Source organism: Procambarus clarkii, unplaced genomic scaffold, assembly GCF_040958095.1.
Source record: "Procambarus clarkii isolate CNS0578487 unplaced genomic scaffold, FALCON_Pclarkii_2.0 HiC_scaffold_318, whole genome shotgun sequence".
Taxonomy (NCBI): Eukaryota; Metazoa; Arthropoda; class Malacostraca; order Decapoda; family Cambaridae; genus Procambarus; species Procambarus clarkii.
The window spans coordinates 54,778-78,019 of NW_027189351.1; the positions used below are offsets into that span (position 1 = coordinate 54,778).

A 23,242-nucleotide genomic window follows, 5' to 3' on the forward strand; every position below is an offset into this window, starting at 1 on the left:
ACAATACATCCTGATAATGCTTCATGGTACAAAATAGCAAATGCAAGTGGAGTGGAATCAAACAAATGGAACTACTTACCACTCTGGGGAGGAGCACGAGCATGGACACGACCATCATCGGGCGTACTTCGCTACAATCCAATGCGAGCAGACCAAACACATGGGATCTTCATGCGCATGACACCTGTAAAGGATACTAATGGAGCCTTAATAAAATTTAGAGCTAGGATTAATATGGAACATTTCATTATTATAACTATAAGACTACCGCCTGACGGCATGGAGACAGGACCATCGTCCGTATATAATCAACACCTCCAAGCCCTCATGGCCCAAAATAATGTAACTGAGTATATTGTTAACCACCCATTCTAAACAAAAAATACAAAATGCACAAAATGTAAAAAAAATACCGAAAATAAAAAAACAACCCAACAAAGTTTATAATTATCCACACATACGAGGAGTACTATGAATTGTCAATGTGAAGGGGTGAAGTAAATCCTCCTACCTCACATAGCCAAAATACAGCCCTTCACTCAGTCATCGGCATTGGGGCCTTCGGCCCCTTGTCCACCCTCGGACCCACGAAGGGGGATTTTCAGGTCCTCTGATTGGCCAAAAGGGTGACGTGGCCTCACGTGATTGGTTGTTGGGGAAAGCGAAGCGCTTCGCGTGGGGTATATAAGAGGGAGGACCCCACGAGCCTATTAGTTCTATCCGAGGGTGGACAAGAGCAAGGCACTGTAGAAGGAGTGAAGACCTTCTACTATGTCGACATCATCACAAAGTAAGTATATGAAGATATTTACATTTGTTAATGTGAAGGGTAAAGTAAAACCTCCTACCTCACATAGCCAAATATACTAACCTTCATCTCTTTCTTTACAGAACACGAATGGGACCTATCTCCTGACGAATACCTACAACTCGGAGGACAATACTTCTGCTACAGGCATTCTAAAGTGTGGTGTAAACAGTGCAAAGTGCCAATTGATTATTGTAGTGCAGATAAATACAGAGAGGAAAATATACAATCGTATGCTGACTGTAAACTAGACGAGTGGCTATCAGATCTCTTTGAACTACAGAAATACGCAGACCAAAATGACACCAGAACTACCGAAAACAGAGAAAGGATTCTACATCTATCCAAGATCATACCTGATAGTGGGGATAAGCAGCAGCAAGAGAATTCAGGAAGTGATAGAGAATTGGTACCAGAAACTCCCAATAGAACACGAGTTTCTGAAACAGTGGACACCTCAGATTCTCCTGTACGAAATCCAGAGTGGACACAACATTCTCTTGGAGCTACAGAATGTGAGCAGCTTGTCGCTCAGGAAAGCATTTCTCGAACTCCTACACCTACTGATGAAAGAAAAACTCTTCTTACCGCGAGAAGAGCTCTTTCTAAATCACCATCCTTCAACACAACCAAACGAAACATTCCTACTCCGGGAGCAGAAAGTATGGACAGCACTCCTCCTAGGCTCGAAGAAGGAAAGGGAGAAACACCATGCAGAAGTAAATCACGATCCAGCAGCATCGAGAAAAGTCATTTATCAAGAATTCTTCAACGTCCAAACAAGAGACGAAATAGAAGAAGCTCTACTTCTCCAAGCCCTAAACGACATCGACACACAAACCCCTATAACTCCGATAGTGACACCTCAATCGAATGGATCGAAGAGACAGATCGACAGCCTAGAAAATCCTCAACCTGGTCCCTCAAAGAGGCCAACAACAGAAAAGGACATACTGCAAACACTAATGGAGGAAATAAACAGGAACTCACAGATGACAGTGGAAGACATAGAAGAAATGCCGCTACCACAGGAGAGGACAAAGAAAACGACAGCACTCCCAACACTCCTAAAAGGACTACCAGCAGACCGGACGAAATGGACGGAAGGAGACTGGAAAAGGATACAAATGATAAACAAATGGAAGAAACATACTACACATTCGTCACAAGAACAAAACCAAAACCAAGAGGAGGAGCAAAACCACCAAGCTTCATCATGGCTGATCACAACGACCATTGGCACATTACCTTCCGATGCACCACAAACAATCTCAGCAGACATCCTCAATTACCTTGGACTTACCGGCACAGCCAGACTCGAAGCAACAGCAAGCACAATACTTGTCCAAATGCTCAAAAAATGGATTCTCTATCTTATCAGATATGGAGTTAACAAACTGCACTATTTTGGTTTTGTGTCTGCCCAAATAAAAAACATAATCAGATACTTCACGCACAACAAAATACCATCAGATGAAATTGACGGACCATGCCCATATATGGAAAAGAAAAGACAAGAAAGGAAACCTAAAACAAACAAAAATAATGAATACGAATTCATCTTGGAAATGATAGAGAAGCATAACGTCATAAGTGTCAATGACCTACTCCATAAACAAACACAAGAAGAGTTTGCTTTAATGTACAAAACATTAGGCACAGGATATAAAGACAAAATCCGTTCCATATTGGCATTTACAATTAAGAAAAAACAACAGGAAAGCAATGCACAACCAGTAATGATTCAACTACAAAAGACAACCAGAGACACATATCAAGACAGAAATGTTGCATGGTTAAAATACCTATTCCAAAAGAACAATATAAATATAGTAGAATTCCTCTCCTGGTTCATCATGATAGCAGACAAAAGGTTCAATAAGATTAACACACTGGTAATAGAAGGGCCAACCGGAACAGGCAAAACACTGACGCTCGGAGCACTCCTTAACACATTGAACACAGGAACCATAACAAGAGGAGGTGACAACAACCAATTCCACTTCCAAAACCTATTGAACCGCAACTTTGCACTCTTCGAGGAACCAAGAATAAACCATGCCACAGTGGATGAATACAAACTACTGTTAGAAGGTTCCACATTTGAGATTAATGTCAAAAACAGTGACATGGAACCATTGAAAAGGATACCAATATTCATTTCCACTAATAAACCAATAGACTATTGGGTAGCACCAGCAGATGGCGCAGCATTGCAATCAAGAACAAAAACATTCCAATTCAACATAGAGATAAAAGGAATGAGCGACAGAATGCCAGCTCATAACAGCTTAGACCCGCCACCAGGACGGATCACCACAGCAGACTTCTTGTACTTATACTACAGGAACAAACACAAAATAAATGAGTTCATTACCGTAAGTATTAATTATATTACAATTTTATATTTTATACTTATATAATATATATAAAACTAAATATATACAAATATATATAAATATATATATATATATATCATTTCATTACAGAACACCACCACCAACACCCAAGCGTAAAAGAGAGGAAGATGAACCGCGAAGGAGAGTAAGACGAATGGCAGACGATGAACATATGGAAGAAGGTGAACACGGCGAAGGAGGAGGAGGAGGAGAAGGAAATCCACATAAGGCAATCCAATTCAAAACAGAAACATTAACATTTGAAATGCACGGGAGAAGATATATTGAAATAGAAACACTGTCAGACAGCAAAAGTTGTTACTTTCAACCACTAGACATACTGGAATTCTATACACATGGACTAGACCAAACAGGTGAGGCGATTGCCAAAAAAAGATGGGCAACACTAAGGTCTACTGCCTTCGGATACGGAATGAAAATCAATGAAGCAGGATTCTTACTTCACTCTATGATACCACTTCAAGACATCCTCAAAAACGAAGCAGGAACACCAATAGGACAAACAACACCAAATATTCAAACATTTATGGAAATTTTCAAAGACACAAATTACAGCTATGGAAAAGTGACATTCCCATCTACAACAACATTAGCAAAATGGCTGGAAAACCCACAGCAAGCAACACTGGACCAGTCAGCTGTAAACCCAGAATTGGTTAATCGCAACAATGGGACACTACGACACTATGAGACCAGGAGATAGAAAAGCATTTACAATACATCCTGATAATGCTTCATGGTACAAAATAGCAAATGCAAGTGGAGTGGAATCAAACAAATGGAACTACTTACCACTCTGGGGAGGAGCACGAGCATGGACACGACCATCATCGGGCGTACTTCGCTACAATCCAATGCAAGCAGACCAAACACATGGGATCTTCATGCGCATGACACCTGTAAAGGATACTAATGGAGCCTTAATAAAATTTAGGGCTAGGATTAATATGGAACATTTCATTATTATAACTATAAGACTACCGCCTGACGGCATGGAGACAGGACCATCGTCCGTATATAATCAACACCTCCAAACCCTCATGGCCCAAAATAATGTAACTGAGTATATTGTTAACCACCCATTCTAAACAAAAAATACAAAATGCACAAAATGTAAAAAAAATACCGAAAATAAAAAAACAACCCAACAAAGTTTATAATTATCCACACATACGAGGAGTACTATGAATTGTCAATGTGAAGGGGTGAAGTAAATCCTCCTACCTCACATAGCCAAAATACAGCCCTTCACTCAGTCATCGGCATTGGGGCCTTCGGCCCCTTGTCCACCCTCGGACCCCCGAAGGGGGATTTTCAGGTCCTCTGATTGGCCAAAAGGGTGACGTGGCCTCACGTGATTGGTTGTTGGGGAATGCGAAGCGCTTCGCGTGGGGTATATAAGAGGGAGGACCCCACGAGCCTATTAGTTCTATCCGAGGGTGGACAAGAGCAAGGCACTGTAGAAGGAGTGAAGACCTTCTACTATGTCGACATCATCACAAAGTAAGTATATGAAGATATTTACATTTGTTAATGTGAAGGGTGAAGTAAAACCTCCTACCTCACATAGCCAAATATACTAACCTTCATCTCTTTCTTTACAGAACACGAATGGGACCTATCTCCTGACGAATACCTACAACTCGGAGGACAATACTTCTGCTTCAGGCATTCTAAAGTGTGGTGTAAACAGTGCAAAGTGCCAATTGATTATTGTAGTGCAGATAAATACAGAGAGGAAAATATACAATCGAGTGCTGACTGTAAACTAGACGAGTGGCTATCAGATCTCTTTGAACTACAGAAATACGTTGACCAAAATGACACCAGAACTAACGCAAACAGAGAAAGGATTCTACATCTATCCAAGATCATACCTGATAGTGGGGATAAGCAGCAGCAAGAGAATTCAGGAAGTGATAGAGAATTGGTACCAGAAACTCCCAATAGAACACGAGTTTCTGAAACAGTGGACACCTCAGATTCTCCTGTACGAAATCCAGAGTGGACACAACATTCTCTTGGAGCTACAGAATGTGAGCAGCTTGTCGCTCAGGAAAGCATTTCTCGAACTCCTACACCTACTGATGAAAGAAAAACTCTTCTTACCGCGAGAAGAGCTCTTTCTAAATCACCATATTTCAACACAACTAAACGAAACATTCCTACTCCGGGAGCAGAAAGTATGGACAGCACTCCTCCTAGGCTCGAAGAAGGAAAGGGAGAAACACCATGCAGAAGTAAATCACGATCCAGCAGGATCGAGAAAAGTCATTTATCAAGAATTCTTCAACGTCCAATCAAGAGACGAAATAGAAGAAGCTCTACTTCTCCAAGCCCTAAACGACATCGACACACAAACCCCTATAACTCCGATAGTGACACCTCAATCGAATGGATCGAAGAGACAGATCGACAGCCTAGAAAATCCTCAACCTGGTCCCTCAAAGAGGCCAACAACAGAAAAGGACATACTGCAAACACTAATGGAGGAAATAAACTGGAACTCACAGATGACAGTGGAAGACATAGAAGAAATGCCGCCACCACAGGAGTGGACAAAGAAAACGACAGCACTCCCAACACTCCTAAAAGGACTACCAGCAGACCGGACGAAATGGACGGAAGGAGACTGGAAAAGGATACAAATGATAAACAAATGGAAGAAACATACTACACATTCGTCACAAGAACAAAACCAAAACCAAGAGGAGGAGCAAAACCACCAAGCTTCATCATGGCTGATCACAACGACCATTGGCACATTACCTTCCGATGCACCACAAACAATCTCAGCAGACAACGCAAGGCAATCCTCAATTACCTTGGACTTACCGGCACAGCCAGACTCGAAGCAACAGCAAGCACAATACTTGTCCAAATGCTCAAAAAATGGATTCTCTATCTTATCAGATATGGAGTTAACAAACTGCACTATTTTGGTTTTGTGTCTGCCCAAATAAAAAACATAATCAGATACTTCACGCACAACAAAATACCATCAGATGAAATTGACGGACCATGCCCATATATGGAAAAGAAAAGACAAGAAAGGAAACCTAAAACAAACAAAAATAATGAATACGAATTCATCTTGGAAATGATAGAGAAGCATAACGTCATAAGTGTCAATGACCTACTCAATAAACAAACACAAGAAGAGTTTGCTTTAATGTACAAAACATTAGGCACAGGATATAAAGACAAAATCCGTTCCATATTGGCATTTACAATTAAGAAAAAACAACAGGAAAGCAATGCACAACCAGTAATGATTCAACTACAAAAGACAACCAGAGACACATATCAAGACAGAAATGATGCATGGTTAAAATACCTATTCCAAAAGAACAATATAAATATAGTAGAATTCCTCTCCTGGTTCATCATGATAGCAGACAAAAGGTTCAATAAGATTAACACACTGGTAATAGAAGGGCCAACCGGAACAGGCAAAACACTGACGCTCGGAGCACTCCTTAACACACTGAACACAGGAACCATAACAAGAGGAGGTGACAACAACCAATTCCACTTCCAAAACCTATTGAACCGCAACTTTGCACTCTTCGAGGAACCAAGAATAAACCATGCCACAGTGGATGAATGCAAACTACTGGTAGAAGGTTCCACATTTGAGATTAATGTCAAAAACAGTGACATGGAACCATTGAAAAGGATACCAATATTCATTTCCACTAATAAACCAATAGACTATTGGGTAGCACCAGCAGATGGCGCAGCATTGCAATCAAGAACAAAAACATTCCAATTCAACATAGAGATAAAAGGAATGAGCGACAGAATGCCAGCTCATAACAGCTTAGACCCGCCACCAGGACGGATCACCACAGCAGACTTCTTGTACTTATACTACAGGAACAAACAGAAAATAAATGAGTTCATTACCGTAAGTATTAATTATATTACAATTTTATATTTTATACTTATATAATATATATAAAACTAAATATATACAAATATATATAAATATATAAATATATATATATATATATATATATATATATATATATATATATATATATATATATATATATATATATGTCGTACCTAGTAGCCAGAACGCACTTCTCAGCCTACTATGCAAGGCCCGATTTGCCTAATAAGCCAAGTTTTCATGAATTAATATATTTTCTATAATTTTTTTCTTATGAAATGATAAAGCTACCTATTTCATTATGTATGAGGTCAATTTTTATTTATTGGAGTTAAAATTAACGTAGATATATGATCGAACCTAACCAACCCTACCTAACCTAACCTAACCTATCTTTATAGGTTAGGTTAGGTTAGGTAGCCGAAAAAGTTAGGTTAGGTTAGGTTAGGTAGGTTAGGTAGCCGAAAAACAATTAATTCATGAAAACTTGGCTTATTAGGCAAATCGGGCCTTGCATAGTAGGCTCAGAAGTGCGTTCTGGCTACTAGGTACGACATATATATATATATATATATATATATATATATATATATATATATATATATATATATATATATATATATATATATATATATATATATATATATATATATATATATATATATCATTTCATTACAGAACACCACCACCAACACCCAAGCGTAAAAGAGAGGAAGATGAACCGCGAAGGAGAGTAAGACGAATGGCAGACGATGAACATATGGAAGAAGGTGAACACGGCGAAGGAGGAGGAGGAGGAGAAGGAAATCCACATAAGGCAATCCAATTCAAAACAGAAACATTAACATTTGAAATGCACGGGAGAAGATATATTGAAATAGAAACACTGTCAGACAGCAAAAGTTGTTACTTTCAACCACTAGACATACTGGAATTCTATACATATGGACTAGACCAAACAGGTGAGGCGATTGCCAAAAAAAGATGGGCAACACTAAGGTCTACTGCCTTCGGATACGGAATGAAAATCAATGAAGCAGGATTCTTACTTCACTCTATGATACCACTTCAAGACATCCTCAAAAACGAAGCAGGAACACCAATAGAACAAACAACACCAAATATTCAAACATTTATGGAAATTTTCAAAGACACAAATTACAGCTATGGAAAAGTGACATTCCCATCTACAACAACATTAGCAAAATGGCTGGAAAACCCACAGCAAGCAAAACTGGACCAGTCAGCTGTAAACCCAGAATGGTTAATCGCAACAATGGGACACTACGACACTATGAGACCAGGAGATAGAAAAGCATTTACAATACATCCTGATAATGCTTCATGGTACAAAATAGCAAATGCAAGTGGAGTGGAATCAAACAAATGGAACTACTTACCACTCTGGGGAGGAGCACGAGCATGGACACGACCATCATCGGGCGTACTTCGCTACAATCCAATGCGAGCAGACCAAACACATGGGATCTTCATGCGCATGACACCTGTAAAGGATACTAATGGAGCCTTAATAAAATTTAGAGCTAGGATTACTATGGAGCATTTCATTAATATAACTATAAGACTACCGCCTGACGGCATGGAGACAGGACCATCGTCCGTATATAATCAACACCTCCAAGCCCTCATGGCCCAAAATAATGTAACTGAGTATATTGTTAACCACCCATTCTAAACAAAAAATACAAAATGTACAAAATGTAAAAAAAATACCGAAAATAAAAAAACAACCCAACAAAGTTTATAATTATCCACACATACGAGGAGTACTATGAATTGTCAATGTGAAGGGGTGAAGTAAATCCTCCTACCTCACATAGCCAAAATACAGCCCTTCACTCAGTCATCGGCATTGGGGCCGAAATCGCCTCACCTGTTTGGTCTAGTCCATGTGTATAGAATTCCAGTATGTCTAGTGGTTGAAAGTAACAACTTTTGCTGTCTGACAGTGTTTCTATTTCAATATATCTTCTCCCGTGCATTTCAAATGTTAATGTTTCTGTTTTGAATTGGATTGCCTTATGTGGATTTCCTTCTCCTCCTCCTCCTCCTTCGCCGTGTTCACCTTCTTCCATATGTTCATCGTCTGCCATTCGTCTTACTCTCCTTCGCAGTTCATCTTCCTCTCTTTTACGCTTGGGTGTTGGTGGTGGTGTTCTGTAATGAAATGATATATATATATATATATATATATATATATATATATATATATATATATATATATATATATATATATATATATATATATATATATATATATTTATATATATTTGCATATATTTAGTTTTATATATATTATATAAGTATAAAATATAAAATTGTAATATAATTAATACTTACGGTAATGAACTCATTTATTTTCTGTTTGTTCCTGTAGTATAAGTACAAGAAGTCTGCTGTGGTGATCCGCGAAGGAGAGTAAGACGAATGGCAGACGATGAACATATGGAAGAAGGTGAACACGGCGAAGGAGGAGGAGGAGGAGAAGGAAATCCACATAAGGCAATCCAATTCAAAACAGAAACATTAACATTTGAAATGCACGGAAGATATATTGAAATAGAAACACTGTCAGACAGCAAAAGTTGTTACTTTCAACCCCTAGACATACTGGAATTCTATACACATGGACTAGACCAAACAGGTGAGGCGATTGCCAAAAAAAGATGGGCAACACTAAGGTCTACTGCCTTCGGATACGGAATGAAAATCAATGAAGCAGGATTCTTACTTCACTCTATGATACCACTTCAAGACATCCTCAAAAACGAAGCAGGAACACCAATAGAACAAACAACACCAAATATTCAAACATTTATGGAAATTTTCAAAGACACAAATTACAGCTATGGAAAAGTGACATTCCCATCTACAACAACATTAGCAAAATGGCTGGAAAACCCACAGCAAGCAACACTGGACCAGTCAGCTGTAAACCCAGAATGGTTAATCGCAACAATGGGACACTACGACACTATGAGACCAGGAGATAGAAAAGCATTTACAATACATCCTGATAATGCTTCATAGTACAAAATAGCAAATGCAAGTGGAGTGGAATCAAACAAATGGAACTACTTACCACTCTGGGGAGGAGCACGAGCATGGACACGACCATCATCGGGCGTACTTCGCTACAATCCAATGCGAGCAGACCAAACACATGGGATCTTCATGCGCATGACACCTGTAAAGGATACTAATGGAGCCTTAATAAAATTTAGAGCTAGGATTACTATGGAGCATTTCATTAATATAACTATAAGACTACCGCCTGACGGCATGGAGACAGGACCATCGTCCGTATATAATCAACACCTCCAAGCCCTCATGGCCCAAAATAATGTAACTGAGTATATTGTTAACCACCCATTCTAAACAAAAAATACAAAATGTACAAAATGTAAAAAAAATACCGAAAATAAAAAAACAACCCAACAAAGTTTATAATTATCCACACATACGAGGAGTACTATGAATTGTCAATGTGAAGGGGTGAAGTAAATCCTCCTACCTCACATAGCCAAAATACAGCCCTTCACTCAGTCATCGGCATTGGGGCCGAAATCGCCTCACCTGTTTGGTCTAGTCCATGTGTATAGAATTCCAGTATGTCTAGTGGTTGAAAGTAACAACTTTTGCTGTCTGACAGTGTTTCTATTTCAATATATCTTCTCCCGTGCATTTCAAATGTTAATGTTTCTGTTTTGAATTGGATTGCCTTATGTGGATTTCCTTCTCCTCCTCCTCCTCCTTCGCCGTGTTCACCTTCTTCCATATGTTCATCGTCTGCCATTCGTCTTACTCTCCTTCGCAGTTCATCTTCCTCTCTTTTACGCTTGGGTGTTGGTGGTGGTGTTCTGTAATGAAATGATATATATATATATATATATATATATATATATATATATATATATATATATATATATATATATATATATATATATATATATATATATATATTTATATATATTTGCATATATTTAGTTTTATATATATTATATAAGTATAAAATATAAAATTGTAATATAATTAATACTTACGGTAATGAACTCATTTATTTTCTGTTTGTTCCTGTAGTATAAGTACAAGAAGTCTGCTGTGGTGATCCGCGAAGGAGAGTAAGACGAATGGCAGACGATGAACATATGGAAGAAGGTGAACACGGCGAAGGAGGAGGAGGAGGAGAAGGAAATCCACATAAGGCAATCCAATTCAAAACAGAAACATTAACATTTGAAATGCACGGAAGATATATTGAAATAGAAACACTGTCAGACAGCAAAAGTTGTTACTTTCAACCCCTAGACATACTGGAATTCTATACACATGGACTAGACCAAACAGGTGAGGCGATTGCCAAAAAAAGATGGGCAACACTAAGGTCTACTGCCTTCGGATACGGAATGAAAATCAATGAAGCAGGATTCTTACTTCACTCTATGATACCACTTCAAGACATCCTCAAAAACGAAGCAGGAACACCAATAGAACAAACAACACCAAATATTCAAACATTTATGGAAATTTTCAAAGACACAAATTACAGCTATGGAAAAGTGACATTCCCATCTACAACAACATTAGCAAAATGGCTGGAAAACCCACAGCAAGCAACACTGGACCAGTCAGCTGTAAACCCAGAATGGTTAATCGCAACAATGGGACACTACGACACTATGAGACCAGGAGATAGAAAAGCATTTACAATACATCCTGATAATGCTTCATAGTACAAAATAGCAAATGCAAGTGGAGTGGAATCAAACAAATGGAACTACTTACCACTCTGGGGAGGAGCACGAGCATGGACACGACCATCATCGGGCGTACTTCGCTACAATCCAATGCGAGCAGACCAAACACATGGGATCTTCATGCGCATGACACCTGTAAAGGATACTAATGGAGCCTTAATAAAATTTAGAGCTAGGATTACTATGGAGCATTTCATTAATATAACTATAAGACTACCGCCTGACGGCATGGAGACAGGACCATCGTCCGTATATAATCAACACCTCCAAGCCCTCATGGCCCAAAATAATGTAACTGAGTATATTGTTTACACCTCCAAGCCCTCTTGGCCCAAAATAATGTAACTGAGTATATTGTTAACCACCCATTCTAAACAAAAAATACAAAATGTACAAAATGTAAAAAAAATACCGAAAATAAAAAAACAACCCAACAAAGTTAATAATTATCCACACATACGAGGAGTACTATGAATTGTCAATGTGAAGGGGTGAAGTAAATCCTCCTACCTCACATAGCCAAAATACAGCCCTTCACTCAGTCATCGGCATTGGGGCCGAAATCGCCTCACCTGTTTGGTATAGTCCATGTGTATAGAATTCCAGTATGTCTAGTGGTTGAAAGTAACAACTTTTGCTGTCTGACAGTGTTTCTATTTCAATATATCTTCTCCCGTGCATTTCAAATGTTAATGTTTCTGTTTTGAATTGGATTGCCTTATGTGGATTTCCTTCTCCTCCTCCTCCTCCTTCGCCGTGTTCACCTTCTTCCATATGTTCATCGTCTGCCATTCGTCTTACTCTCCTTCGCGGTTCATCTTCCTCTCTTTTACGCTTGGGTGTTGGTGGTGGTGTTCTGTAATGAAATGATATATATATATATATATATATATATATATATATATATATATATATATATATATATATATTTATATATATTTGTATATATTTAGTTTTATATATATTATATAAGTATAAAATATAAAATTGTAATATAATTAATACTTACGGTAATGAACTCATTTATTTTCTGTTTGTTCCTGTAGTATAAGTACAAGAAGTCTGCTGTGGTGATCCGCGAAGGAGAGTAAGACGAATGGCAGACGATGAACATATGGAAGAAGGTGAACACGGCGAAGGAGGAGGAGGAGGAGAAGGAAATCCACATAAGGCAATCCAATTCAAAACAGAAACATTAACATTTGAAATGCACGGGAGAAGATATATTGAAATAGAAACACTGTCAGACAGCAAAAGTTGTTACTTTCAACCCCTAGACATACTGGAATTCTATACACATGGACTAGACCAAACAGGTGAGGCGATTGCCAAAATAAGATGGGCAACACTAAGGTCTACTGCCTTCGGATACGGAATGAAAATCAATGAAGCAGGATTCTTACTTCACTCTATGATACCACTTCAAGACATCCTCAAAAACGAAGCAGGAACACCAATAGAACAAACAACACCAAATATTCAAACATTTATGGAAATTTTCAAAGACACAAATTACAGCTATGGAAAAGTGACATTCCCATCTACAACAACATTAGCAAAATGGCTGGAAAACCCACAGCAAGCAACACTGGACCAGTCAGCTGTAAACCCAGAATGGTTAATCGCAACAATGGGACACTACGACACTATGAGACCAGGAGATAGAAAAGCATTTACAATACATCCTGATAATGCTTCATGGTACAAAATAGCAAATGCAAGTGGAGTGGAATCAAACAAATGGAACTACTTACCACTCTGGGGAGGAGCACGAGCATGGACACGACCATCATCGGGCGTACTTCGCTACAATCCAATGCGAGCAGACCAAACACATGGGATCTTCATGCGCATGACACCTGTAAAGGATACTAATGGAGCCTTAATAAAATTTAGAGCTAGGATTACTATGGAACATTTCATTAATATAACTATAAGACTACCGCCTGACGGCATGGAGACAGGACCATCGCCCGTATATAATCAACACCTCCAAGCCCTCATGGCCCAAAATAATGTAACTGAGTATATTGTTAACCACCCATTCTAAACAAAAAATACAAAATGTACAAAATGTAAAAAAAATACCGAAAATAAAAAAACAACCCAACAAAGTTTATAATTATCCACACATACGAGGAGTACTATGAATTGTCAATGTGAAGGGGTGAAGTAAATCCTCCTACCTCACATAGCCAAAATACAGCCCTTCACTCAGTCATCGGCATTGGGGCCTTCGGCCCCTTGTCCACCCTCGGACCCCCGAAGGGGGATTTTCAGGTCCTCTGATTGGCCAAAAGGGTGACGTGGCCTCACGTGATTGGTTGTTGGGGAATGCGAAGCGCTTCGCATTCCCCAACAACCAATCACGTGAGGCCACGTCACCCTTTTGGCCAATCAGAGGACCTGAAAATCCCCCTTCGGGGGTCCGAGGGTGGACAAGGGGCCGAAGGCCCCAATGCCGATGACTGAGTGAAGGGCTGTATTTTGGCTATGTGAGGTAGGAGGATTTACTTCACCCCTTCACATTGATAATTCATAGTACTCCTCGTATGTGTGGATAATTATAAACTTTGTTGGGTTGTTTTTTTATTTTCGGTATTTTTTTTACATTTTGTACATTTTGTATTTTTTGTTTAGAATGGGTGGTTAACAATATACTCAGTTACATTATTTTGGGCCATGAGGGCTTGGAGGTGTTGATTATATACGGACGATGGTCCTGTCTCCATGCCGTCAGGCGGTAGTCTTATAGTTATATTAATGAAATGTTCCATAGTAATCCTAGCTCTAAATTTTATTAAGGCTCCATTAGTATCCTTTACAGGTGTCATGCGCATGAAGATCCCATGTGTTTGGTCTGCTCGCATTGGATTGTAGCGAAGTACGCCCGATGATGGTCGTGTCCATGCTCGTGCTCCTCCCCAGAGTGGTAAGTAGTTACATTTGTTTGATTCCACTCCACTTGCATTTGCTATTTTGTACCATGAAGCATTATCAGGATGTATTGTAAATGCTTTTCTATCTCCTGGTCTCATAGTGTCGTAGTGTCCCATTGTTGCGATTAACCATTCTGGGTTTACAGCTGACTGGTCCAGTTTTGCTTGCTGTGGGTTTTCCAGCCATTTTGCTAATGTTGTTGTAGATGGGAATGTCACTTTTCCATAGCTGTAATTTGTGTCTTTGAAAATTTCCATAAATGTTTGAATATTTGGTGTTGTTTGTTCTATTGGTGTTCCTGCTTCGTTTTTGAGGATGTCTTGAAGTGGTATCATAGAGTGAAGTAAGAATCCTGCTTCATTGATTTTCATTCCGTATCCGAAGGCAGTAGACCTTAGTGTTGCCCATCTTTTTTTGGCAATCGCCTCACCTGTTTGGTCTAGTCCATGTGTATAGAATTCCAGTATGTCTAGTGGTTGAAAGTAACAACTTTTGCTGTCTGACAGTGTTTCTATTTCAATATATCTTCTCCCGTGCATTTCAAATGTTAATGTTTCTGTTTTGAATTGGATTGCCTTATGTGGATTTCCTTCTCCTCCTCCTCCTCCTTCGCCGTGTTCACCTTCTTCCATATGTTCATCGTCTGCCATTCGTCTTACTCTCCTTCGCGTATCACCACAGCACACTTCTTGTACTTATACTACAGGAACAAACAGAAAATAAATGAGTTCATTACTGTAAGTATTAATTATATTACAATTTTATATTTTATACTTATATAATATATATAAAACTAAATATATACAAATATATATAAATATATATATATATATATATATATATATATATATATATATATATATATATATATATATATCATTTCATTACAGAACACCACCACCAACACCCAAGCGTAAAAGAGAGGAAGATGAACCGCGAAGGAGAGTAAGACGAATGGCAGACGATGAACATATGGAAGAAGGTGAACACGGCGAAGGAGGAGGAGGAGGAGAAGGAAATCCACATAAGGCAATCCAATTCAAAACAGAAACATTAACATTTGAAATGCACGGGAGAAGATATATTGAAATAGAAACACTGTCAGACAACAAAAGTTGTTACTTTCAACCACTAGACATACTGGAATTCTATACATATGGACTAGACCAAACAGGTGAGGCGATTGCCAAAAAAAGATGGGCAACACTAAGGTCTACTGCCTTCGGATACGGAATGAAAATCAATGAAGCAGGATTCTTACTTCACTCTATGATACCACTTCAAGACATCCTCAAAAACGAAGCAGGAACACCCATAGAACAAACAACACCAAATATTCAAACATTTATGGAAATTTTCAAAGACACAAATTACAGCTATGGAAAAGTGACATTCCCATCTACAACAACATTAGCAAAATGGCTGGAAAACCCACAGCAAGCAACACTGGACCAGTCAGCTGTAAACCCAGAATGGTTAATCGCAACAATGGGACACTACGACACTATAAGACCAGGAGATAGAAAAGCATTTACAATACATCCTGATAATGCTTCATGGTACAAAATAGCAAATGCAAGTGGAGTGGAATCAAACAAATGGAACTACTTACCACTCTGGGGAGGAGCACGAGCATGGACACGACCATCATCGGGCGTACTTCGCTACAATCCAATGCGAGCAGACCAAACACATGGGATCTTTATGCGCATGACACCTGTAAAGGATACTAATGGAGCCTTAATAAAATTTAGAGCTAGGATTACTATGGAGCATTTCATTAATATAACTATAAGACTACCGCCTGACGGCATGGAGACAGGACCATCGTCCGTATATAATCAACACCTCCAAGCCCTCATGGCCCAAAATAATGTAACTGAGTATATTGCTTACACCTCCAAGCCCTCATGGCCCAAAATAATGTAACTGAGTATATTGTTAACCACCCATTCTAAACAAAAAATACAAAATGTACAAAATGTAAAAAAAATACCGAAAATAAAAAAACAACCCAACAAAGTTTATAATTATCCACACATACGAGGAGTACTATGAATTGTCAATGTGAAGGGGTGAAGTAAATCCTCCTACCTCACATAGCCAAAATACAGCCCTTCACTCAGTCATCGGCATTGGGGCCGAAATCGCCTCACCTGTTTGGTCTAGTCCATGTGTATAGAATTCCAGTATGTCTAGTGGTTGAAAGTAACAACTTTTGCTGTGTGACAGTGTTTCTATTTCAATATATCTTCTCCCGTGCATTTCAAATGTTAATGTTTCTGTTTTGAATTGGATTGCCTTATGTGGATTTCCTTCTCCTCCTCCTCCTCCTTCGCCGTGTTCACCTTCTTCCATATGTTCATCGTCTGCCATTCGTCTTACTCTCCTTCGCGGTTCATCTTCCTCTCTTTTACGCTTGGGTGTTGGTGGTGGTGTTCTGTAATGAAATGATATATATATATATATATGTATATATATATATATATATATATATATATATATATATATATATATATATATATATATATATATATATATATATTTATATATATTTGTATATATTTAGTTTTATATATATTATATAAGTATAAAATATAAAATTGTAATATAATTAATACTTACGGTAATGAACTCATTTATTTTCTGTTTGTTCCTGTAGTATAAGTACAAGAAGTCTGCTGTGGTGATCCGCGAAGGAGAGTAAGACGAATGGCAGACGATGAACATATGGAAGAAGGTGAACACGGCGAAGGAGGAGGAGGAGGAGAAGGAAATCCACATAAGGCAATCCAATTCAAAACAGAAACATTAACATTTGAAATGCACGGGAGAAGATATATTGAAATAGAAACACTGTCAGACAGCAAAAGTTGTTACTTTCAACCCCTAGACATACTGGAATTCTATACACATGGACTAGACCAAACAGGTGAGGCGATTGCCAAAAAAAGATGGGCAACACTAAGGTCTACTGCCTTCGGATACGGAATGAAAATCAATGAAGCAGGATTCTTACTTCACTCTATGATACCACTTCAAGACATCCTCAAAAACGAAGCAGGAACACCAATAGAACAAACAACACCAAATATTCAAACATTTATGGAAATTTTCAAAGACACAAATTACAGCTATGGAAAAGTGACATTCCCATCTACAACAACATTAGCAAAATGGCTGGAAAACCCACAGCAAGCAACACTGGACCAGTCAGCTGTAAACCCAGAATGGTTAATCGCAACAATGGGACACTACGACACTATGAGACCAGGAGATAGAAAAGCATTTACAATACATCCTGATAATGCTTCATGGTACAAAATAGCAAATGCAAGTGGAGTGGAATCAAACAAATGGAACTACTTACCACTCTGGGGAGGAGCACGAGCATGGACACGACCATCATCGGGCGTACTTCGCTACAATCCAATGCGAGCAGACCAAACACATGGGATCTTCATGCGCATGACACCTGTAAAGGATACTAATGGAGCCTTAATAAAATTTAGAGCTAGGATTACTATGGAACATTTCATTAATATAACTATAAGACTACCGCCTGACGGCATGGAGACAGGACCATCGCCCGTATATAATCAACACCTCCAAGCCCTCATGGCCCAAAATAATGTAACTGAGTATATTGTTAACCACCCATTCTAAACAAAAAATACAAAATGTACAAAATGTAAAAAAAATACCGAAAATAAAAAAACAACCCAACAAAGTTTATAATTATCCACACATACGAGGAGTACTATGAATTGTCAATGTGAAGGGGTGAAGTAAATCCTCCTACCTCACATAGCCAAAATACAGCCCTTCACTCAGTCATCGGCATTGGGGCCTTCGGCCCCTTGTCCACCCTCGGACCCCCGAAGGGGGATTTTCAGGTCCTCTGATTGGCCAAAAGGGTGACGTGGCCTCACGTGATTGGTTGTTGGGGAATGCGAAGCGCTTCGCATTCCCCAACAACCAATCACGTGAGGCCACGTCACCCTTTTGGCCAATCAGAGGACCTGAAAATCCCCCTTCGGGGGTCCGAGGGTGGACAAGGGGCCGAAGGCCCCAATGCCGATGACTGAGTGAAGGGCTGTATTTTGGCTATGTGAGGTAGGAGGATTTACTTCACCCCTTCACATTGATAATTCATAGTACTCCTCGTATGTGTGGATAATTATAAACTTTGTTGGGTTGTTTTTTTATTTTCGGTATTTTTTTTACATTTTGTACATTTTGTATTTTTTGTTTAGAATGGGTGGTTAACAATATACTCAGTTACATTATTTTGGGCCATGAGGGCTTGGAGGTGTTGATTATATACGGACGATGGTCCTGTCTCCATGCCGTCAGGCGGTAGTCTTATAGTTATATTAATGAAATGTTCCATAGTAATCCTAGCTCTAAATTTTATTAAGGCTCCATTAGTATCCTTTACAGGTGTCATGCGCATGAAGATCCCATGTGTTTGGTCTGCTCGCATTGGATTGTAGCGAAGTACGCCCGATGATGGTCGTGTCCATGCTCGTGCTCCTCCCCAGAGTGGTAAGTAGTTACATTTGTTTGATTCCACTCCACTTGCATTTGCTATTTTGTACCATGAAGCATTATCAGGATGTATTGTAAATGCTTTTCTATCTCCTGGTCTCATAGTGTCGTAGTGTCCCATTGTTGCGATTAACCATTCTGGGTTTACAGCTGACTGGTCCAGTTTTGCTTGCTGTGGGTTTTCCAGCCATTTTGCTAATGTTGTTGTAGATGGGAATGTCACTTTTCCATAGCTGTAATTTGTGTCTTTGAAAATTTCCGTAAATGTTTGAATATTTGGTGTTGTTTGTTCTATTGGTGTTCCTGCTTCGTTTTTGAGGATGTCTTGAAGTGGTATCATAGAGTGAAGTAAGAATCCTGCTTCATTGATTTTCATTCCGTATCCGAAGGCAGTAGACCTTAGTGTTGCCCATCTTTTTTTGGCAATCGCCTCACCTGTTTGGTCTAGTCCATGTGTATAGAATTCCAGTATGTCTAGTGGTTGAAAGTAACAACTTTTGCTGTCTGACAGTGTTTCTATTTCAATATATCTTCTCCCGTGCATTTCAAATGTTAATGTTTCTGTTTTGAATTGGATTGCCTTATGTGGATTTCCTTCTCCTCCTCCTCCTCCTTCGCCGTGTTCACCTTCTTCCATATGTTCATCGTCTGCCATTCGTCTTACTCTCCTTCGCGTATCACCACAGCACACTTCTTGTACTTATACTACAGGAACAAACAGAAAATAAATGAGTTCATTACTGTAAGTATTAATTATATTACAATTTTATATTTTATACTTATATAATATATATAAAACTAAATATATACAAATATATATAAATATATATATATATATATATATATATATATATATATATATATATATATATATCATTTCATTACAGAACACCACCACCAACACCCAAGCGTAAAAGAGAGGAAGATGAACCGCGAAGGAGAGTAAGACGAATGGCAGACGATGAACATATGGAAGAAGGTGAACACGGCGAAGGAGGAGGAGGAGGAGAAGGAAATCCACATAAGGCAATCCAATTCAAAACAGAAACATTAACATTTGAAATGCACGGGAGAAGATATATTGAAATAGAAACACTGTCAGACAACAAAAGTTGTTACTTTCAACCACTAGACATACTGGAATTCTATACATATGGACTAGACCAAACAGGTGAGGCGATTGCCAAAAAAAGATGGGCAACACTAAGGTCTACTGCCTTCGGATACGGAATGAAAATCAATGAAGCAGGATTCTTACTTCACTCTATGATACCACTTCAAGACATCCTCAAAAACGAAGCAGGAACACCCATAGAACAAACAACACCAAATATTCAAACATTTATGGAAATTTTCAAAGACACAAATTACAGCTATGGAAAAGTGACATTCCCATCTACAACAACATTAGCAAAATGGCTGGAAAACCCACAGCAAGCAACACTGGACCAGTCAGCTGTAAACCCAGAATGGTTAATCGCAACAATGGGACACTACGACACTATAAGACCAGGAGATAGAAAAGCATTTACAATACATCCTGATAATGCTTCATGGTACAAAATAGCAAATGCAAGTGGAGTGGAATCAAACAAATGGAACTACTTACCACTCTGGGGAGGAGCACGAGCATGGACACGACCATCATCGGGCGTACTTCGCTACAATCCAATGCGAGCAGACCAAACACATGGGATCTTTATGCGCATGACACCTGTAAAGGATACTAATGGAGCCTTAATAAAATTTAGAGCTAGGATTACTATGGAGCATTTCATTAATATAACTATAAGACTACCGCCTGACGGCATGGAGACAGGACCATCGTCCGTATATAATCAACACCTCCAAGCCCTCATGGCCCAAAATAATGTAACTGAGTATATTGTTTACACCTCCAAGCCCTCATGGCCCAAAATAATGTAACTGAGTATATTGTTAACCACCCATTCTAAACAAAAAATACAAAATGTACAAAATGTAAAAAAAATACCGAAAATAAAAAAACAACCCAACAAAGTTTATAATTATCCACACATACGAGGAGTACTATGAATTGTCAATGTGAAGGGGTGAAGTAAATCCTCCTACCTCACATAGCCAAAATACAGCCCTTCACTCAGTCATCGGCATTGGGGCCGAAATCGCCTCACCTGTTTGGTCTAGTCCATGTGTATAGAATTCCAGTATGTCTAGTGGTTGAAAGTAACAACTTTTGCTGTGTGACAGTGTTTCTATTTCAATATATCTTCTCCCGTGCATTTCAAATGTTAATGTTTCTGTTTTGAATTGGATTGCCTTATGTGGATTTCCTTCTCCTCCTCCTCCTTCGCCGTGTTCACCTTCTTCCATATGTTCATCGTCTGCCATTCGTCTTACTCTCCTTCGCGGTTCATCTTCCTCTCTTTTACGCTTGGGTGTTGGTGGTGGTGTTCTGTAATGAAATGATATATATATATATATATATATATATATATATATATATATATATATATATATATATATATATATATATATATATATATATATATATATATATATATATATATATATATATATATATATATATATATATATTTATATATATTTGTATATATTTAGTTTTATATATATTATATAAGTATAAAATATAAAATTGTAATATAATTAATACTTACGGTAATGAACTCATTTATTTTGTGTTTGTTCCTGTAGTATAAGTACAAGAAGTCTGCTGTGGTGATCCGCGAAGGAGAGTAAGACGAATGGCAGACGATGAACATATGGAAGAAGGTGAACACGGCGAAGGAGGAGGAGGAGGAGAAGGAAATCCACATAAGGCAATCCAATTCAAAACAGAAACATTAACATTTGAAATGCACGGGAGAAGATATATTGAAATAGAAACACTGTCAGACAGCAAAAGTTGTTACTTTCAACCACTAGACATACTGGAATTCTATACACATGGACTAGACCAAACAGGTGAGGCGATTGCCAAAAAAAGATGGGCAACACTAAGGTCTACTGCCTTCGGATACGGAATGAAAATCAATGAAGCAGGATTCTTACTTCACTCTATGATACCACTTCAAGACATCCTCAAAAACGAAGCAGGAACACCAATAGAACAAACAACACCAAATATTGAAACATTTATGGAAATTTTCAAAGACACAAATTACAGCTATGGAAAAGTGACATTCCCATCTACAACAACATTAGCAAAATGGCTGGAAAACCCACAGCAAGCAACACTGGACCAGTCAGCTGTAAACCCAGAATGGTTAATCGCAACAATGGGACACTACGACACTATGAGACCAGGAGATAGAAAAGCATTTACAATACATCCTGATAATGCTACATGGTACAAAATAGCAAATGCAAGTGGAGTGGAATCAAACAAATGGAACTACTTACCACTCTGGGGAGGAGCACGAGCATGGACACGACCATCATCGGGCGTACTTCGCTACAATCCAATGCGAGCAGACCAAACACATGGGATCTTCATGCGCATGACACCTGTAAAGGATACTAATGGAGCCTTAATAAAATTTAGAGCTAGGATTACTATGGAACATTTCATTAATATAACTATAAGACTACCGCCTGACGGCATGGAGACAGGACCATCGTCCGTATATAATCAACACCTCCAAGCCCTCATGGCCCAAAATAATGTAACTGAGTATATTGTTAACCACCCATTCTAAACAAAAAATACAAAATGTACAAAATGTAAAAAAAATACCGAAAATAAAAAAACAACCCAACAAAGTTTATAATTATCCACACATACGAGGAGTACTATGAATTGTCAATGAGAAGGGGTGAAGTAAATCCTCCTACCTCACATAGCCAA

The 23,242-nt window shown here is 38.6% G+C and overlaps 10 protein-coding genes across 10 annotated transcripts; 8 read left to right on the top strand and 2 right to left on the bottom strand.

Annotated features, from left to right (window-relative positions):
- The first annotated feature begins 2,307 nt into the window (after nt 1–2,307).
- Nucleotides 2,308–3,888, top strand: LOC138361347 (uncharacterized). Its single transcript, XM_069320714.1, has 2 exons — nt 2,308–3,186; nt 3,784–3,888. Exons 1-2 carry the CDS (start codon nt 2,308–2,310, stop codon nt 3,886–3,888), a joined length of 984 nt encoding a protein of 327 aa, XP_069176815.1.
- Nucleotides 3,889–4,712: 824 nt separating this feature from the next.
- LOC138361348 (uncharacterized) lies at nt 4,713–7,183 on the top strand. The gene is made up of 2 exons (XM_069320715.1): nt 4,713–4,731; nt 4,833–7,183. The coding sequence occupies exons 1-2, from the start codon at nt 4,713–4,715 to the stop codon at nt 7,181–7,183; spliced, it is 2,370 nt and encodes a 789-aa protein (XP_069176816.1).
- A 685-nt stretch (nt 7,184–7,868) lies between these two features.
- LOC138361349 (uncharacterized) lies at nt 7,869–8,822 on the top strand. Its single transcript, XM_069320716.1, has one exon. The coding sequence runs from the start codon at nt 7,869–7,871 to the stop codon at nt 8,820–8,822; it is 954 nt and encodes a 317-aa protein (XP_069176817.1).
- A 4,178-nt stretch (nt 8,823–13,000) lies between these two features.
- On the top strand, nt 13,001–13,954 carry LOC138361350 (uncharacterized). Its single transcript, XM_069320717.1, has one exon. It carries the CDS (start codon nt 13,001–13,003, stop codon nt 13,952–13,954), a length of 954 nt encoding a protein of 317 aa, XP_069176818.1.
- A 586-nt stretch (nt 13,955–14,540) lies between these two features.
- LOC138361351 (uncharacterized) lies at nt 14,541–15,494 on the bottom strand. The gene has a single exon (XM_069320718.1). The coding sequence runs from the start codon at nt 15,492–15,494 to the stop codon at nt 14,541–14,543; it is 954 nt and encodes a 317-aa protein (XP_069176819.1).
- A 304-nt stretch (nt 15,495–15,798) lies between these two features.
- Nucleotides 15,799–16,773, top strand: LOC138361352 (uncharacterized). The gene has a single exon (XM_069320719.1). The coding sequence runs from the start codon at nt 15,799–15,801 to the stop codon at nt 16,771–16,773; it is 975 nt and encodes a 324-aa protein (XP_069176820.1).
- Nucleotides 16,774–17,556: 783 nt separating this feature from the next.
- On the top strand, nt 17,557–18,510 carry LOC138361353 (uncharacterized). Its single transcript, XM_069320720.1, has one exon. The coding sequence runs from the start codon at nt 17,557–17,559 to the stop codon at nt 18,508–18,510; it is 954 nt and encodes a 317-aa protein (XP_069176821.1).
- A 586-nt stretch (nt 18,511–19,096) lies between these two features.
- LOC138361354 (uncharacterized) lies at nt 19,097–20,050 on the bottom strand. Its single transcript, XM_069320722.1, has one exon. The coding sequence runs from the start codon at nt 20,048–20,050 to the stop codon at nt 19,097–19,099; it is 954 nt and encodes a 317-aa protein (XP_069176823.1).
- Nucleotides 20,051–20,346: 296 nt separating this feature from the next.
- Nucleotides 20,347–21,321, top strand: LOC138361355 (uncharacterized). Its single transcript, XM_069320723.1, has one exon. The coding sequence runs from the start codon at nt 20,347–20,349 to the stop codon at nt 21,319–21,321; it is 975 nt and encodes a 324-aa protein (XP_069176824.1).
- Nucleotides 21,322–22,139: 818 nt separating this feature from the next.
- On the top strand, nt 22,140–23,093 carry LOC138361356 (uncharacterized). The gene has a single exon (XM_069320724.1). The coding sequence runs from the start codon at nt 22,140–22,142 to the stop codon at nt 23,091–23,093; it is 954 nt and encodes a 317-aa protein (XP_069176825.1).
- The last annotated feature ends 149 nt before the right edge of the window (nt 23,094–23,242 follow it).

Coding starts and splice junctions, on each gene's coding strand:
- LOC138361347 (XM_069320714.1), top strand. CDS start 2,308: ATGGAAAAGAAAAGACAAGAAAGGAAACCTAAAACAAACAAAAATAAT. Junction 3,187..3,783: donor AAATAAATGAGTTCATTACC/GTAAGTATTAAT, acceptor CACAAATTACAG/CTATGGAAAAGTGACATTCC.
- LOC138361349 (XM_069320716.1), top strand. CDS start 7,869: ATGGCAGACGATGAACATATGGAAGAAGGTGAACACGGCGAAGGAGGA.
- LOC138361350 (XM_069320717.1), top strand. CDS start 13,001: ATGGCAGACGATGAACATATGGAAGAAGGTGAACACGGCGAAGGAGGA.
- LOC138361351 (XM_069320718.1), bottom strand. CDS start 15,494: ATGGCAGACGATGAACATATGGAAGAAGGTGAACACGGCGAAGGAGGA.
- LOC138361352 (XM_069320719.1), top strand. CDS start 15,799: ATGGCAGACGATGAACATATGGAAGAAGGTGAACACGGCGAAGGAGGA.
- LOC138361353 (XM_069320720.1), top strand. CDS start 17,557: ATGGCAGACGATGAACATATGGAAGAAGGTGAACACGGCGAAGGAGGA.
- LOC138361354 (XM_069320722.1), bottom strand. CDS start 20,050: ATGGCAGACGATGAACATATGGAAGAAGGTGAACACGGCGAAGGAGGA.
- LOC138361355 (XM_069320723.1), top strand. CDS start 20,347: ATGGCAGACGATGAACATATGGAAGAAGGTGAACACGGCGAAGGAGGA.
- LOC138361356 (XM_069320724.1), top strand. CDS start 22,140: ATGGCAGACGATGAACATATGGAAGAAGGTGAACACGGCGAAGGAGGA.